This window comes from Antechinus flavipes, chromosome 2, assembly GCF_016432865.1.
Source record: "Antechinus flavipes isolate AdamAnt ecotype Samford, QLD, Australia chromosome 2, AdamAnt_v2, whole genome shotgun sequence".
Classification (NCBI taxonomy): Eukaryota; Metazoa; Chordata; class Mammalia; order Dasyuromorphia; family Dasyuridae; genus Antechinus; species Antechinus flavipes.
The window spans coordinates 87,397,814-87,417,890 of record NC_067399.1 but is presented as its reverse complement, the minus strand read 5'-3'; the positions used below and the strand labels follow the sequence as shown (position 1 = coordinate 87,417,890).

Sequence of the window (20,077 nt, the reverse complement as noted above, 5' to 3'; positions counted from 1 at the left end):
TAAGCCTACAAATATTGGATAAAAATATTTATTGACAAAATAATTTATATGTTTAAAATATCTTAATAAGGTAACCATAACAATAAAGTGATGAGTAAGCTTGTTTTTTGATACATGATTTCTCAAATATGTGCCACTGGTTATAATTACTCTTAGTAATTTTTCGAACAATTCAGTCAAGATCAATACTTTGTCAGAAAACTCCCTTTAATGGAAAAAGATGTTATAATTAGCAATAAAGCTTATATCGCTTTTCTAGACAAAGAAATCTATTTATAAAGCTGTAGTCATAACATTAAAATTTTCAAGTTCAAATGCCTGTTTCAAAGTACCATCACAAAATGTCTTTTAACCATTTTATTGAGGTGGAATATGAACAAATATATCAAATCTATTCATGGTTTAAAAAAAAAGGTTTTCCTATTGATTCATATTTTGAAATGTATTAAGTATTTAAAGTGAAAGCAGTGATTAGTAAGGTCTTTTCATCCACTTCACTGTATGGCAGGTATTTAAATTGGGAAATATATTCAAAATATTAATGTGTAAAGTTATCCTTTATAGCTCTAACTTGTCATAAATGTAGTCACTTCATAATTTTGGATCAGAAAATGAATTCAGGGGCTTTGCATTGATTGGCTTGTAGTACTCAGATAGTTTAAAAATCTCACAAAATATGAACACCTCAAAAGGAATTTGTTATGAGATGAATTTCCTTTGTCTTTAATATTAAATAAAAGGATAAATTTTATTATTTCAGAGTCCTGGAGGCAGTTAGATGGCTAAATGGATGGAACACTTGGTTCCGGACTCAGAGGGACCTGAATTCAAATCCAATCTCAGACATTTGACACTTACTAGCTGTATGACCCTGGGCAAGTCACTTAAGCCCAACTATTTTACCTCTACTCCAAAAAAATTGTCCTCCTAAATGTTCCACAATAAGCTCTAGTCCCCATTCAATTACACAATTTTGCTGAGCTTATTTAATGAACTATTTTTTATAAAATCTATTTTTCTTATAACAACTAAAAATGTATATAGTACTTTTGAGGTTTTGCAAAGCACTTTACAAATAGTCTTATTTTCATAACAATGCTGGGAGGCAGTGCTATTATTATTTCTACTTTATATTTACAAACATTGAGGCAGATGGAGATTAAGTGATTTTCCTAGGTAATAAAGCAAGTATACGTCTGACCAGTGATGGGATGAATGTACACAGAAAATAGAAGAGGATAGCAGAATGGATTAGAGAGCAGAATCCAAAAATGTGTTAATTACAACAAACAGCTTAAACACATAGATTTGTATGGTTTTAAAATCATTACTGGAACAAAATCTATTATGTTTCAGATAAACTTCTTTTTGACAGCATTTTCCCCCAGTTTCACAACAAGATTTTTAGCATTCATTTTACAAGATTCTGAGTTCCAAATTGTCCTTTCTCTTTACCTTCCTCCCCTCTTTTGAAGATCGTGGACAGTTCAATATAGTTTACACATGTGCTATCATATAAAATATATTTCTATATAAGTCAGTTGTGAAAGAAGAAACAGATCAAAAGAAGGGGAAAAAATGACCATGTGAAAGAATAAAGCAAAAGGGAAAAAATGGTTTGATCTGCACATTCTGAGTATATCTTTATCTCATTATGAATACCATTTTCCTTCCTGAGTTCTTTGTACTTGTCTGGGACCACTATGTTACTGAGAAGAGCTGAGTCACATTGATCACACAATATTGCTGATGCTATGTGATGTTTTCCTGGTTCTGCTCATTTCACTTTGCATCAGTTCATACATTTTTTCCCCAGATCTTCCTTAAATCTGCCTGTTTATCATTTCTTATTGCACAATAGTATTCTAGTACATTCATATGCCACAGCCTGATTAGTCATTCTCCAACTGATGGGCATTGCCTCAATTTCCAGTGTTTTGCCACCACAAAAAGACTGCTATAAATATTTTTGCACATGAAGTTCCTTTTCTCTTTTTTAATTATCTCTTTTGAGATATAGAATTAGTAATTGTATTGCTCAATCAAAGAGTATGCAAAGTGTAGTTGCCCTTTGGGCATAATTTTGAATTATGCTCCAGAAAGTTTTTATCAATTCACAACTCCACCAATTTTCCCATATTCTCTCCAACATTTATCACTTTCCATTTTTGTCATATTATTCAATCTGATAGGTGTGAGATGACATGAGGGTAAACATTTTAAAGATGTAGTTGCAATCATGACCTCAGACAAAAAAATAAAAATGAAATTGGGTTGTAAGAGATAAGTATAAAAACTGTAATTAGTGAGGGGTCTTGATGTACTCTTTTCCAAGTGAGGGAAATCAAGCCAAAAGATAAAAAGGAGAGGAACAGAATTATTATCTAACTTTCCTTAAAGTTAGATGGATCTTTGATGATTGTTAAATGAGAAACTATTATATATATTTTTCTCAGACATTTCCAGCACCAAATAGAAATTGAGTATGTGGTAACAAAGATGTCACAGACAAGTTAAGAAAAACAGAAATACCAAATACATCTTTCACAGAGCAAAATGAGGTCTCTGAATAACTGAAAATTAATAGTAGACTAAATAATTTAATCATGACGAATTTCTGTGTCAAAAAACCGATTAGAGAAAACAAGAAATTATCATTAAAGAAAATGACAAGATAAACCTTTTCTTTTGGAGGGAGGAAAGAAGAAAGCAAGGAAGAAGGCAATGAAGTTAAAGTTACTTGTTCAGGATCATATAGCTAATATGTGAGACTGGATTTAAATTCAGGTCCTCCTAACCACAGGGCCAAGGCTCTAACCATTTCTCTACCTAGCTACCCCCAAAAAACTTTTTCAAAGAAGTCCTCAGTGGAAAATTTATATGTATTAGTATTTCAGTCAGCAAAAGAATAGAATAAAGTGGGGATGTAACAACAACCACAAAATCTGATGAATCAAGAAATTCAAAAACCTTGGCTGGTAGAAGATATTAACAATACCAATAAATAAAATAAAATAAACTATGAAACTGATACATAAAATCAGAAGTTGCTTTAGAAGAAAAAATAAAATTGATAAGTCAATTAATATTTCAACTAAATTTGAAAAAGGGAAAATTAAATGATCAATATCAAAAAATGAAAAAAGGTAAATTAGAACAAAGAAATAAAGCCAGCTAAAACAATATGGATCAATTATATTACAATAAAACTGGTGAATTCAAACAAAAGAATATGTACAAAAATATAAAATGCTCAGGTTAAAAGAGAATTTATTTTTTAAATCACTTTTATTTTTGACTTCAAATTCTTTTCCTTCCATGCCTCACCCCCTATACTGAGAAAAGCAAGAAAAGCAAACCCTCTATAGCCATGTGTAATCAAGCAAGACAAATTCTCATATTGGTTATGTTTTTTTTTTTAAATCTGAGTCTATTACCTCTTTAAAGCAGAGATAGGTAGCATGTTTCATCAAGAGTCCTCCAGAATTGTGGTTAGTTATTATACTGATCAAAGATTCTAAATCTTTCAGAGTTGTTTGTTTTTACAATACTGTTATTACTGTATGAATTGTTCTCTTGGCAGAACAATGAATTTAAATAAGTCAGTCTCAAAATAAGAATAGAAACCATAAAAAAAATTTTTTTCCAAGGGGAGTAAGGATAGGACACCTCAGAACCATAATAATTTACAGGTGAATGCTATTAAACATTCAAAGAATAATTCATTCTAGCACTACATAAATAGGACAAGGGATCCTACCAAATTATGTTTGAAATTATAAATAAGTACCATTTCTGGTAAATGGTCAAAGAATATGGGACAGCACTGTATTTGTTATCAGAAAGACTCATCTTCATAAGTCCAAGTTCAGCCTGTTACTTATTAAACCTAATTGTCTTAGATTCTAGTATCTTTGCCAAGAAAACCCCAAAATGGGGTCATGAAGAGTCAGCCACTATTGAACAACAAAACACATGAACAAGCCATTTCAAATGGAAGAAGTCTAAGCAACAGCCATATGAAAATAAAATAATTGCTAGAAGGGGTTGTGAGGGGAAATGTGGAACCATAGCCAAAAAAAAAAAAAATCACTAAACTCTACATATTCTTTGACTCAGTCATATTACCAGGATACCTCAAAGCCATCAAAGGAAAAAAAAAAAAAAGGCTCATCACCTACAAGATCATTTTTAGCAGCACTTAAAGAATTGTAATATAGCTGTGATATAAACTGTAATGTATACTTGGGCAGCTAGGTGGCAGCATTGTGCATAGAGTGCTGGTCTGGAGTCAGAAAGACTCATTTTCCTGAGTTCAATCCAGCTTCAGATACCTCCTAGCTGTGTCACCCTGGGCAAGTCACTTACCTCTGTTTGCCTCAGTTTCCTCCTCTGTAAAAAAGATCTGGCATCTTTGGGTTATATATGTATAGCGTAATGGGATACTATTGTGCTATAAGAAATAATGAAGTTTTTAGAAAACTTGAGATGACTTGTAAGAACTGATATATAAATTCCAATAAACTTTGGCCAAAAAACATCATCTGCATCCAAAGAGAGAACTATGGAGACAGAATATAAATTAACACATGCTATGTTCACTATTTTTTCCCTTTTTCTTCTGCCTTTTTTTCCCCTTCCCATGGCTTTTTTCCTTTTGTTCTGATTTTTCTCTCTCAATATGGTTCATAAAGAAATGTGCTTTAAAAAATTAATGTACATGTATAATTAGAAAAAAAAGAAAAAAACTAATGTAGAGTAAAGTGAACTAGGAGAATTTTATATAACAGCAGCAATATAAAGTTAAATAATGTAAAAGACTTCAGGATAGAGGAATAAGCTTGTATTATGCTAAGTACTTTACAAATAAGGCACTATGCTAAATGTTTTAGAAATATGCTGTGAATGTGGTCTTCACAACAACCCTGGAATTATTATCCCAATTTTACAACTGAGGAACTGATCAGAGATTAGATGACTTGCTTAAGATTATATAGCTAGTTTGCATCTGAAGTGGCTTTGAATTCAGGTCTTCCTGACTACAGAGTAAAGACTCTACCTCACGTGTCACTTAAGAACTCTGATAAATAACAATAACCAAAAACTCCAGGGGACTAAAGAGGTCCAAGCTATGGACCTTGTGACTCTAGAGCAGTAATAAAACTAAAGGTACATAAAATATATTTTAGGAAATAAAATGATAATGGAAATAATGAAATCTAGCATTTATGTAGTACTTTAAGGTTTGTAAAGTGATTTACCAATTGTAGGAAATGGGTGCATTTGTTTTGCTCGATTATGCTTATCATGTTTTCTTTTTTTTATGTTGGAAGGGTAAGTACTATTGGAAAAAGGGAACCATCAATAGTTTAAAAAAATGAAAGAAAGAATATACACAGAGATTTAAAATTCAGAAGCAAATGCAGGTTAGCAATACAGCTTTAAAAGTTAAATACAGAATTAAATTTATATTTTTTAAAAAAGCAAGTTCTACATAATAAATTTTAATATTTCACATAGAATCCTCATTTTCTATTTTACTTTGCATATAGAAATAATCTTTTTTTTGTTTTCATTAAATTCAGAATAAAAAGCTATTTAAGGCTAATGAAGTAGCATACACCTGTAATTTTTATACTAGGAAAGGCAGGATAGTGAATACCTTGATTTTGAGAGTTCTATGGTAAAGAAGCTCTAAAGTTTATTAAATTATTGAGCCTCTGGGCCTGGAAGACCAGCAGACTGCCTAAAGAAGGGCAATCTGGCTATCCAGAGGGAAAAATGGAATAGATTAAAGTTTCTGTACTTTTGATCAGCAATGAGATCAAAGCTGAGTAACTGTTACACTTGCAACTTTGGCAAGCTAAGTTCAAAAAACTAAAATAAAGATACTTCAATTTTTTTAGGTTTCCTGCTTTTTCCATCTGAAGCTTATACAAGGCACCTGCAGTAGATTTTTCTTTCAATAATACCTGTAAATCCCAATACAAATATAACAAACTGCATTTTTAATATTGGAACTTTTTAGCTTGTGTTTCTGTTCCAGTATTTAAACTGTATTTTCTTTACTTATGCAAGTTTAAACAGGTCCAGGGAATTTTCCTCTTCAAATCACAAATGGGTTTATCTATCATGAAAAAAATATTATTTTATTACTTTATAAGGAATATGGACAACGAAAGTTTTAAAGTTAGTAGTGACATCAAGATTTGACAAAATAGATAGGCAGCTGAATCTAACTTAGATGAAATTCCCTTCACTCTGTGACTTGGCATAAATCCCTTGACCTGCTTGTTTCAGTCTCCTCATCTATAAAATAGATATAAAGATAGCACTTAATTAACATGTGAAGCACTTACAAACTTTATATTCTCTAGTACTTAGGTCAGTGCCTAGAAGGTAGTAAATGCTTAATGAAAGTCTGATGATTGATATTGTAATGACCGTTGGGTTGAATACACCATCATGGAAAATTTGCTACATTTATCTCATTTATAAATTTTAATTTGAACTTTGTTTTCACTGAAAAAATTGCATGTATTTATGTGACCAGTGTAGTCAAAAATACCTAATAATTATGGCCACTGTTTTGCAACCTCTCACCCCACCCTCAATCCCATAGAGGGCTGTGGCCCATAGCTTGGAAAGTTCCCTTGGACTGGATTATACAATGGATAATTGCTTAAAAAGCAGAGAAGGATAATAAACACAGAGGGGAAAAAAGGAAGCATAGCCCAAACAAAAGAGCAGAAACTACACCCCATACCATGGAGATAACATGACTCTTATTCTCAAGGGGATTAGGACAATCAAATACCATTATAGTACTTAAAGTCTTTTCTAAATATAGGTCCCAACCAAAATTCAAACAGACCTTCATCTCATATCTTCATATTGTATCAGGTAATTACCTCCATATCTCCCAAATTAAATTCACCCTAGAAATAGGAACTAGAATAGTAAATCTTTCTTAAAACCTATCTTTATCACATTGTTCTGCTAAAAATTTAAAATGATTCCTTCGGTTTCCACTACACCAAGTCTAAACTGCTGGAGGAATATTTGAAGAAAATTAAGGCACCTTTTATTAAAAGTCCTATATAGAAACATGTAAAAAAATCATTTAGATGATTAGTATCATAGTCTTTATAAGCTGTTTTAGCTTTTTTAATTTAAATTTTACATTGAAATCATGTAAAAGGCAATAAATAAAATGAAAGTATTTTCTTTTAAAGCAAGGGCAGGTCACATTTCCTATTTTAAAATTGCGGTAATTTTCTGTAGACTCTAATTCTAAACATGGTACAAGTTAATGTATGAATATTTTTCATAAAATTAACATAAACTCTCTAATGAAATATCACTCTACAGCATCATAATGTAATAAAGGTGAAAAGCTCTTCTAGGACTTACCCAGCTAGAAAAACTTCAAGTAAGGCCTTAGGATATAAGCTTATTAGAGACAATGGGCTTACATTGAGATAGGCCCATCATCTGGTGGGCTACAGAGTAATAAATTTTAGAGGAGCTGCAATCTACAATGAATTGAGGCAGTCATTCTCCTCCCTCCCTCAAGTCGTTATGCAGTCATATCCAGTTCAACTCTTTGTGTTCTCATTTGGGATCTTCTTGACAAAGACACTAGAGTGGTTTGCCATTTCCTTTTTCAGCTTCTTTTACAAATGGGAAACTGATACAAAGTTAAATAACTTGCCAGGGTCTGCCAGATAGTAAGTATCTGAGATCAGATTTGAACTTGTGAAGATGAATCACTCTGACTTTAGGCCTATTCCTCTATCTACTACATCTCTTATAAATCCTAGATTAATGGTCAAAATATAATAAGCTGATGATTTAAAATTACATAAATTTTAACTTTTAACTACTGTCACTAGTTTGGAAAGATAATTTGGTGATGTGCTAGTGATTTTATAAAACATTTTCAAATTTTAAAAATGCTATAAAAATAATTTCAAAAATCTCTTAATTCAAAACCACTCTAAACAAGACTGACGTAAAATTCTCCTTAACATCAAAGTTTTATATGAAAATTATTCTCAAAAAGATCTCAAAAAAAGACTCGTCAAAAAAAATTTAATTGAAGGAAAAGCAATTCAAAACTTATTTGCTAAAGACAAGTACTTTTTATACAGAGTTCATAAACGATATTATAAAAGCTGAATATCATGGGTTCAATCTCCATTTTAGGTACGAGAAAGAGTTGACATAACAAAATATATTTTTTAATAAGACAGCATTTATGCAAGGTGTATTGATTGCTATGGCATGCTTTAAAGGAGTTAAAGCATATACACAGTTTTCAACTGCTCTGAATTTCATAAGAACCAGTATTTTGATTCCATTTCTACACAGTTAATTTATATGTTCTAACATCAAAAGTATTCTAATGATCAAGTTTGTAAAGAATAATAAATATGTTATTTACATAAAAAAGTATGTATGTACATACATACAAAAAAAGAACAAAAAATAAAAATATGTTTATTTACTTATTCACACCTTACAGTTCTTCCAAAAGTTTTTTCTAGATATAAGGCTATTTGAAGGTTGTTATAACAGTAATGCTTAGCTATGATTACTCCTTTTAAGTAAATTAACAAACTAAAAAAATTCAGTAATAAGAAAATTAAATGAGGCTCAGTTAATAAGCTCTATAATTATATTAATTGTTAATTGACCTTATCTATTCTTTCCAAAAATATTTTTTTCAAATATATTACTCATATCAACTTGATGTTAAATATGGTACCTAAAGATAATGAGTCTAGATAACATTTGCCAGAAGATAAAATAGTACAGGAAAAACAGGCATGACAGTTTGTGAAGTTCCTTCCCCATTTCACACCAGAATGGATACTCCCTCCATTTAATAGGTGTGGCCCTCTAGATCCACAACCAGAACATTGTTTTTCTCACTACAGCCCTCCCTAGATCTCACTAACCCTTATTAAATGGGAAGACTATCTCAGTCTCTGATAAATTGCTTCCATCAGCCTGAACCCAAAAGACTTTTTTTGGCTTGCCCACTGGACGCTCATCCCAATAGAACAGCACTGCCCATTCCTCCTCAGCCACCATAAATCCACACCCACGCTTTGCCTAGAGGGCCTTTGCTAAAGTAACTTTTGTTATCCAGATCTAGTTAAGCAAAATGAGACTGCCTATTATGCCGGACAATTTGCTGGTTTTCTCGAATGAATTAACAATTTGTAACAACAGAGTCCATAATGATGAAATTTGTGATGTATTCCAACATTCTCAAAAGGCACTGAGTAAACTCAGGAGAAAATAACTATCATAATTCACAGCCGTAATGCAAAGCTCACAAAGAGAAGAAAGCAAAACTGTGGATCAAAGAAGTAAATGATTTTGGTGACTCAAATGACTACTATCCAACTTCTTACAGAGTGGGGCTGATGGCACTAATCCCCATAGCTGAACGTGCATATAATAGCTGTGGCTCCCAGATAACAAAGAATTACCAAAGGCATACAGAAACAGCCTCCTGCTTTCTCACAGGCAGTTAGTTGGTGCAGTGGATAGTGATGAGCTTAGCTACAGTCAAAGAACTGAACTCAAGTCTAGCTTTCGATGTCACAAGTTCTGTGATCTTCTGTGATAACCTCAGTCTGCTTGAGATTCCTCAACAGGAAAACAGGGATATCAACAACATCTATTTTCCAGGACTGACCTGAGGATCAAATGAGATAGTGTTTGTAAAGTACTTAAGTGCCTAGCACAGAATGGATGCCATATAACAACTGCTGGCTTGCAGCACATGACTCTGTAGGTCTCATTATAAAATACAGGTGTAAATTTAGGTTAGATCAAGAGAAAGGTTTGAGGGTACAAGTGTCCTGGAAAGGGTCAGACTCATTTTTCAAGGGATTGAATCAATTCTAAGCATTGTTCTCTTAATTTTGAGACTCTGATTCACGGGGTTTGTTTACATAATGCTATTATTAAGAAGCTACTTAAACTGATTCAAAGCAAATGATGATAGGAAGAATGAAACCACACAAATTCAGTTGGACAAAAAATCCATTTTCACTTCATATCCCACCCAGGCACCAATTTGTAATAATTACATTGATTAATGAATCCACTCCCCTGTATAAAGAGATTCTGTGTGTCTATAAGAGTTTTCCATAATACTTGGCAGATTTTGGTAAAGCAGAAGTCATTGTGTGAATGGAACAGAGCCCCACAGACATCAAGATAAATGATACCCACTTGGAGATATGCATCCAAGAACACTATTCTTGTACCAAGCCATGAAACATGAATGATTTCTTCTCAAAATGATCTAAAAAGTGTTTAGTAGAAACGAGGGGAAAAAAGAGAAACAAGCACAAGGCAGAAAACAAAATACTATCATTTTGCTGACATAAAAAAGAGTGGCTTCTCTTCAATTCTATTTAATATAAGGGGAAAAGCAGCATGACATTTGCAGTGAAGAATCATTCTTCAGAGAATAGGGAAAAAAAAGAATATGTGGTTACCATAAATTAGAAACAAACAAGAGGAGGGAAAAATATTAGAAAGCTGGAAACCTTATTGACAATAAGGTCAGAAAGCATGAAAGTACTGTTCCAATAGTCAGAAGAAAGCAGTATTGAGAAGTGCAATAGACTCTATAGAAAATGTATGAACAAGTTTAACTAATTACTTGTTATTATAACAAAGGCATAAAGGTGGTCCATGACAAGAAGGGCTCCTGACTTTGAATGATCACTGCCACTTTCCAAAACCCCTTTCAATAAAGCCCTAATTAAAGGTGCTTCAAAAGGCAGAGTTAACCTCCCTAATGACCTTTCCCCCCTCATGCTAATATACTCGTCTCTTAGGCCTCCTCAGAATTATAGCTCTCATACCTTATACACCATTCCTCTCATACCTTATATACAACATAGAATCTCCTCTAATTGGAAGAGAAGAAAAAGTGGCTCTTTTTGCTAGAACTATGGAAAATGGAAAATAATTTCTCCCCTACTTACCTACACAGGGGGAAGCAGAAGTAACTGTTTCATAAAAATTAAATTATTTGGGGAAGAGGGAAAATATTGTTACCTATCATGTGCTAGGCACATTGACAGCAGCAAGGTGTATAAGATGACATACTTGGTTGCTTGACATAGAGCCTAACTAAACTGAAAAAATGTTTATATGGAGAAATTAATTTTAAGGTACAAACTACAAATTTTTTAAACCTAACCTATTCATAAATTGGTGACTTGCCAAAAAAAACCATAACAGAAGGGGAGACTGTGGGCACTGCCAAGAGGGCAGAAATAGAGAGAGCACAAGCACAGTACTGTATAGTAAAGTTATCACAGGTGTTATTTTGGAATATGGCTTTCAGAAATTTTTTATGTGAAGTCAAATTTGTGTAATGTGAATTTCTATAAAGTGAATCTGAACTTGGAAGCTCTGCACTTTTTAACTAGAATCTATTGAATTACAAATATATAAATATTTAACAAAATTCAGATACTTTCCTGTAATGGGCCAGAAGTGTGGAGAAAATAACTGAGGCAAGGATTCTTACAACAAGGTGTTAACTCAATGGAATTGATAAGACAATGATTATCTAGTTTAGCATGATGCTTGATAGTTCTCTAGTTCAGTATGATTGATTTAATCTTACAACAAATAATGGTTCCTTAGTGATATAATTATTGGCTTATATTCAGTAAGATGAATTGATTTAATTGTAATAGAGTATATAAACTGGGGACAAACTCAGCCACAGAGAGAAGACTTTACCAGCTTCTAGGTGGCTCTCCCTGCCTTCATCACTCCTTCACTAAGACTAAGGACTCCATTCTGTCCTGAGATCCTCCAGAGAGCTAGTCTGGACACAATATTTTAATCCACCCTGGTGTGAGAGCTCTAAAAAGCAATGGTACGTTTTGTCACCCCAACTTGGGGGCTCTAGAAAGCAGGACATTACATTTGGATGTGCAGACTGCTGATTGGCTGAGACTTCTGACACAGACTGGGAGACTGAAGAAGACAATAAAGTCTTTGGACTTTATCCCTGACTATTCTGTGGTGATTATTCTGCTAAGACCAAGGCTGGTCAGAAGGCCCTCTAGAAAGCTAGTCAGAACATTACACTTCCCCCCCCCCCAATAATTAAAATTTACTTATATGTAAAATATCTATATACTTATTTTAATCTTAATAAAATAACTGAAATAGTTCTTAATGATCTAAACTTTTATTTTATATACTTGTTCAAAATTACTTAATAGATTTTTAAATTAAAACTATAAAATAGTAGAAAATCAACAAGTCACTTTAGAGGCAAATAAGTAAAAGAAAATTTCTAAGAAAATCTACATTGTACGATATATCTTAAAGTATCAGTTCTCACATCCAAACCAGCAAAAAGCAATGTAAAGAAATGAAATATATCACTATATATACATATACATATATATATGTATATGTATATATGTGTGTCACTTTAATGCCAATGTGAATGAATGAAAATATATATTCAGCTATCTTATATATATGTTTACGTATAAAGATACAAAAATAAATATAGTAATTGTCATCCTATAGCAGGCCTACAAAAAAAAATTACTTTCTTGAATTATCACAATTTACATTTTTTTTCCCCTGAGATATATCAGCACAGTGTGAAGTGCTAGGGATCCAAAAAGAAGCAAAATATAGTTACTATCCTCAAAAAACAATCTAATGGGAAAAACACCATGTAAATACATACAAACAACTATATACAAATAAATATACAGGATAAAACTGGAAACAATTAATATAGGGAAAGGCACTGGAAGTAAGCGTAATTGAGGAAGGTTTCCTGTAGATGGGATTTTATTTGAGCTTTAAAGGAAGTCAGGAAGGTCAGGAGTTGGAGCATGGAGGAAGGGTATTCAAGAAATAGGGAAAACCCGATAGAATGCTTGGAGTTAAGACATGGAACAGCCAGAATGAAAATGTCACCAAATTGAAGTGTTAGAATTGAGAAGTAAGGTATAAAAAGACTGGAAAGGTAAGAGAAGACTAAGTTATTTATAAAAAGCTTTGAATGCCAAGTGGAGCAGTTCATATTTGCTTCTAGAAGAAAACCACTGGAGTTTATTAAGTAGGAGATGACATAGTAGGAACATCACTTTAATGGAGGGGAAAACAAACTGTAGATTGAGACAGGCAGCCCCACAATATCCTATTACAATAATCAAGGTATAAAGTGATAAGCGCCTACAGTAGAATAGTGGCACTGTCAAAGGAAAGAAAAAGATATTACAAAGATCAAAGTGACAAGGACTGGCCATGATTTGAATGGCAGTGGACTGAGGGGAAAAATATTAAGGAATACAGGACAACTCCTGGATTGCAAGCAGGTAGTGATTAGGAGACAAGAAGCTCAAAAGAGACCAGGGCTGATCATCTGGAAAGAAAAGAACATGAAGAAAGAGTATAAAGACAGCAAAGAAGAGGGTCAAGAACCTTGACAGAGCTTTGGATTAAATCCACAGATAACATAAACTAATTTCATGGAAATTCTTATTAAATGATCTTAATATGTGCTAAGAAGCAAAACTGTTCAAACTAGAAAAAGATATGACAGCTGGTGCACAGTGATAAGAAACTTAAGAACCACAGATCCTTAAAAGCAATTGCATACAGGGATTTCACTAAAAAGTGTTAAAAAGTGAGTATATTATATTTACAAATTAATAATCAGACCCAAAAGATAATGTTGGTTGCCTTTATTGGTTGCAAAAAAACAAAAACAAACAAAACTTTGACATAATTTTCGGTATTAAAAAACAAAATTATTCAACTAAAATTATTATTATAGCTATCTATTAATTTTAAATACCTATTATCCATAAAAGTAAGCATTTTAAAGAGGTTTTCTTTATGCTATATAATGTCTTATCTAATGTACATATACTTTCTTCTACGTATCCTAATAACTGGGTCAAAATGCAATTTACAAATTCATTTCATTGGAGGTATAAAATGATATTCATAGTTACCTGTATTCATTACAATTGGGAGTAGAGATGTAGACCTACCAGTAATATTATTTATTTTCATATATTAGGAAAGTAAGATACTTCTATAAATCAAGAACATTCATTTAATTGGGAGAATTTCATTTGGTCTATGCAAAATTGGGATTGTTCAAAATTACCACAATTTTTTTCCCCAAAAGTAGCTAGAAAAGTAATCTTTCAATGTTAATATGACCAATAGCTGCAAAGCATATTAATTTTTAATTTTCTTATTAACAATTATGATTAAATTAACTAATTCAAACTATAATCATATTTCACTGATTTTTAATAAGCTATGCTTATATATATTTGAATTTGAATAAGAAATGCTTTATTTTTACAAATATTAGAAAAACTGGAAAGAAATCACAGATACACACACACACACACACACACACACACACACACAAAATCCAGTAGACTAATGGATCTAAAGAAACTGTAATAATATGTTCAATTAACAAACACATTAAGTACAACTGGGCAACTTTTTCAATATGACATGATATGTCAGTATCAATGGTGTTGATGACCACTTTCCTAAGATAAGGAATTAATGAAAGAAAGAAAGAAACAACTGGAATGGTCTCCAAAAAGCAGCTTACCAGAGTGATGTCTCGGGAAGCAGCAGCTGCACTCATGTGTAAACTGGGCTGTCTGACTGAACTACTGCAATCCAGGGCTCGAGCAAATGTTCCAACCGCACTAGGAAAACCAAAGAGAGAGAGACAGAGACAGACAGACAGACAGACAGAGAGAAATACATCAAAACTTTTCATATTATTTCCTTTTCCCCTTTTGGATGCTATGTCATTCTTCAGCAAACAGTTAAGAAACATTAAAGGATGAGAGGACATGACAAAAATATAGATACTTTAAAATTTGTTTCACATTTTACAAATTTATCAAGACAAAATTCTGTTCTCTCTACTAATAAGCCAATTTTAGGTGCTAATCATTATGATTAAGTAAATAATAATAAGTTTGGGTACAGGGGGAGGGGGAGAGACAGAATGACAAGAAGAGAGGAAAAAGGGCTCAAATGCTCCTAACTTTGGCTCATACTTTCATGATGTCAGGCAGAAATGAATACACAAGTTGAAATGTAAGAAAAAAAGGAGACAAACAGAGATCCAAGTAGGCTTATTGTGCTTACTAGAGACTGCAGAGGCAGAGATGTAAAATTCCATAACTGGATGATGAGCTCCCTAAGATAATACTACCACATTCACCTGTTCTAGAATTCTTCTATTCACTATCTAATATGGCATCATTTCTACCATTTGAATTCTTCAACATAATATATTCTATCTTTTTAAACACAAGATGTAGCTATCTTAAAAATAATTTACTTAGATATACTTCCTGGATATTTTGGACTTTGTAGCTATATGCAGTATTTGCATCATAAATCTTTTTTAATTGGAGGGAGAAAAAAAACAACTCCATGAAATAAATTAAACTATGTATATTTGGAGACATTAGGGAAGTTAATCAGGCAATAAACATTTATTAAACACCTACTATGGGAAAGGCCCTGAGTTAAGTATTTCAGGAAAAAAGACAGTTTCCTTTTCTCAAGCAGCATCCAATATAATCAGAGAAACACATAAACAACTACATACAGGATAAATCTAAAATAACCAGCAGAGGAAGGACACTAGAATTAAAGGGATCAGAAAAGGTTCTCTATAAGGGACAAGGTTCTCTACAGATGAAACTTGAAGAAAGCTAGGAAAGTGAAGAGGTGGAGATGAGGAGAAAAAGCATTCCTGGCATGGGAGACAGCCAGGGAGAACTGTCTGGATTTGGGAAAAAAGGACACTTTGTTCAAGGAATAGCAGTCAGACCAGAGTCACTGGACTGAAAGATACACAGCTGGGTGAAAAGTAGTAAGAAGACTGGAAAGAAAGAGGAGGGCAAGGAGAAAGGGAGTGATTTTAGAATAGACTGAAACTCCACATACTGAACCCAATATTTCTTTGTACTTTCATTCCAAGTTTGGAAATTTATTTACATGGAAAGAATGTTGGCCAAGCATATGGAATGTACTATAAATACAAAAAATCCAGCTCTATATTATATACCTTAAGGTTTTGTCTGGGTCCCTTTTCTTTTCTCACTTTGCATTTAATAGCAACAATCTCATCAGGTCAAATGAATTAGACATTCCTGTCTATGAAGATGAATCCCAGATTCATAAATTTAGTCCAAATCATTTTCCTTAGCACTAGCCCTGCATCTTCATCTGAATGAAAAGGAATAGAAAACATTTACTAAACACCTTCTACGTACCAAGAATTAAGCTAAAGGCTGTAGTTATAACTAGAAAAGCCAAAGAAAAAATGTTCTTAAGGAGTTTTCATTAAAATTAGGGGAGACAACATAAAGAGTAAAGTTCTTCAATAGGCTCAGTCCAACATTCCAACAGTAGACCTTTGCCTAGAGGCAAGAAGACCAGGCCTGCTTGGTTCAATATTGCCTAGAAAAAGGGACTACTGCTCATCCAAGAAAGATAAATGGCCAAGTCCTGATCAAAAACCAAAGAGAAACAGAGTAGTGGGTCCAAGAGTAAGAGTGGAATAGAACAGTATTGGGCTGAGGGGAAAAGTTAGCATCTAACTAGAATGAGATTTCCAACCCTTGACCACAATTGGACAAAGGTATCTAAAATGGGAAAGAGTAAGATCTCCATAGGAATGTCAAGAAATGAAAACAACACTCATTCATCTAGCTAATTTCCACATTACTTAAAATTCTCACATCAATTCTCACTGGGGAAATTACTCTATAGTATTTTTGCTGTTTTGAATATTCCTAGTATGGATATCAAATTAGATAATTATATTATCTAATCATATATTAGATATATAATCTAATATCATGTATTAGATATTAATATCTAATATATTATTAGATATATCTAGTAATCATATTAATATATTAGTCATGTAATATTAATCCACTTATTCCTGTTTCCTAATGTGTCTATTTTTTAAATAGGCATGAAGTCAGTACCTTCTCAAAAGCTTTTTTCTACATTAATTGGTATAAGCAAATTAATTATTTTTGTTGCATTTTAAATATAGTTTATTATATGGACAGAAGTCCTAATATATTGAACCAACCCTTTTATTTCTAGAATAAATCCAACCTAGTTATAGTATATAATTTTTGTCTCACTATCTTTCCCTCTGAAACCCAAACATCTTCCTAACTTTCCTAATTTTTATCAAGGATAATCTCATTCTTTTCAGGTTTGTCATCTCATAATCATATTCAACTCTTTTTATTCCCTCAACTCATTCTCTATTCAATAGGCTGCTCTTGTCAATCCTAAGTCCAAACACCTTCTGCTTTTGTGCCTTTCCTCTAAATACTGCAAATTTTACTTCTAATTTGTAGGAATGCAAACAAGCAACAACAACCCCTCCAAATTGGAATCTCTGCTTCCAGTCTTCCCATTAATAATCTATCATCCATATAACAACCATGCTGATATTCCTAAAGCATAGGTATTAACAGCCCTAGACAAATTAGTAGGCTTCTAGGATAAAATACAAACTCCACATTTTGGCATGTAATACTTTCCATCATCTGGCTTTAATGCACTTCTCTAGATTAATTTTCACATTACTGATGTGTTTCAGCTAAACTGTTTTTCCTGTTGTTGATCTTCTATAACATTTAACCACTTGTCTAGGTAATTTTTATAAAATAAATTTTTGTGTTAACTTGAAAAAAACATTTTAAAATTTCCATATATAAATAACAGAAAAAGCAAATTGTAAATGAAAACACAAATCTGTATTATGTACAGCTTATTTTGTAAATATATTACATTAACATTTTAGTATTAACACCACCCTTGCTTATCTATTTCACCTTGTGAAATTCTTTTTTGCTCCCTTCCACAGTTCACTGGTACTTTTTTTTTCTTTTACTTTTGGCCAAAAAGAAATCTGTTTTAATAACAAATAGAGGGGCAGCTAGGTGGCACAGTGAATAGAGCACCAGCACTTTAGTCAAGAGGACCTGAGTTCAAATCTGGTCTCAGACACTTAATACTGCCTGGCTTTGTGACCTTAGGCAAATCACTTAACCCCAATTGCCTCGGGAAAAAAAAAAAGGTATATTCAAGCAAAAATAAGTATCACTTTGTATTTGTCATGTCTAAAAATGCACATCTCATTTTGGACATATAGACCATCATCACCTGAAAAATGTTTCTTCATTATTCTTCTGTACTTGCAATTATAGTAATTATAATGATCAAAGTTCAAAATTGCTTTACTTGATAAGACTGTAATTCATATATAAAATAATTCCAGATTTACTTATTGCATTCTATATCAGTTTGCATAGGTCTTCCCAAGTTTGTCTGAATTCCTTCCTTCCCCGCCACAATCTTACTGATGCAATACTTCATTAAACTCATGCACCATAATTTATTCAATAATTTCTAATAAAACAGGTACTTCTTTTGTATTTTTTTGGAATAACCAAAAAAAAAAAAAAACCAAAAACAAAAAAACAAAACCTAGCTATATATACTTTATACAAAGGTGTCCCTTCTGTTTTGTCTCTGATTTCTTTGTAAGTCAATGGCTCATAGTGATTTCCCTGAATCAAAGTGAATGCTAGTGATTTCTCATCATACGGAAGTTTTTCAATTGTGTCTGACTCTTCATGACCCCATTTGGAGTTTTCTTGGGCAAAGACACTGGAGTGATTTGCCATTTTCTTTTCCAAATTATTTTACAGATGAGGAACTTGAGAAAACAGGATTAAGTGACTTGCCCAGGTCACCTAACTAGCATCTCAGGTTGGATTTTAACTCAGGAAAATGAATCTTCCCGACTTCAGGCCTCCAAACACTGAACCACCCAGACATCCCTAATGACTTAAGGAAGATTCCAAACTGCTTTTTCAAAATGGCTGAACCAACTGACTATTCCAGCAACAATAATTAGTATTCTATCCTCCAACATACCTACTGAATGCCATTTTGAACAATCTAATAAGTGTGATGTAGAATCTCAGGAGTCCTTTTAATTTTCATGCTTCTAATTTGTAGTAAGTTCAATCATTTTTTCATATAGTTGTTGATAGCTTGCTTTTCTCCTCTTGAAAACTACTTTTTATATCCACTGATCATTTATCTATTGAGGAATTGTAATATCTTATAGCAACATTTGTATTTGTATTGCCTATACATTTTATATATTAAACTTTTAATCAGAAATTGGATGAATTTTTTTAATCAATCATGTTTCCCTTATAATTCTGATTATCATTAATTACTTATACAAAACTTTTCAATTTTATATAATCAACATTGTGAATCTTTTCCCCTGTGATATAATCTATTTGAATTCAGTCAAGAAATCTTCTGCTATCCATATTTTATTTTATTTATATATAATAATGTAAATTATGTAAATATAAATAAAATAAATTATATTTATTACAATGGCATAAACCAATAATTGGCAATTCATATCTATTTAAGACTATTTTTTATAAAAGAAAGTATTTTGAAAGTTATTAATGTAACACTATATCTTGATAAAAGACTTTGTAGAGGTATTATACATTTGTGTTTTGAATAGAATTTTTTTATCCTTTCTTAATATATTATGTTGATAACAGATAGAAATACTGATAAATAGTGAGTGTCTTGGTGTTTTATTCCTCTGTAGTTTAACATCACTCTTTAATCTTGAGAGACTACACATTAACAAGTCAAATGTTTTGGCCTCATTTCTGCTGCAGCAATCTTACAATTAATCTGCAAGCCTGAACAATTTTTAAAAATTTTAATTTTAATTTCAATATGGCCCCACACAGAAAGCAGTGACTATAATAAATTGTTTTTATTAATTGCACCAAAACATTTACAAAAATTCCATAGTGCTCTTGTAAAGCAAAAATCTTTTTATAAAAAGGGATTACAAATAGGGCTTTACAAAATTCTAAAGGAGAGAATCCGGAGTCCATTTGTTCAAATTAGGTGA

The 20,077-nt window shown here is 32.3% G+C and overlaps 1 protein-coding gene across 1 annotated transcript in view; it reads right to left on the bottom strand.

The window, feature by feature from the left end:
• Positions 1–20,077, bottom strand: part of MTA3 (metastasis associated 1 family member 3) — a 176,680-nt gene that overhangs the window by 49,631 nt on the left and 106,972 nt on the right. The window contains exon 8 of the mRNA XM_051975178.1: positions 14,666–14,765. Coding sequence (XP_051831138.1) covers positions 14,666–14,765 — 100 coding nt within the window. The remainder of the gene's footprint in view (positions 1–14,665; positions 14,766–20,077) is intronic.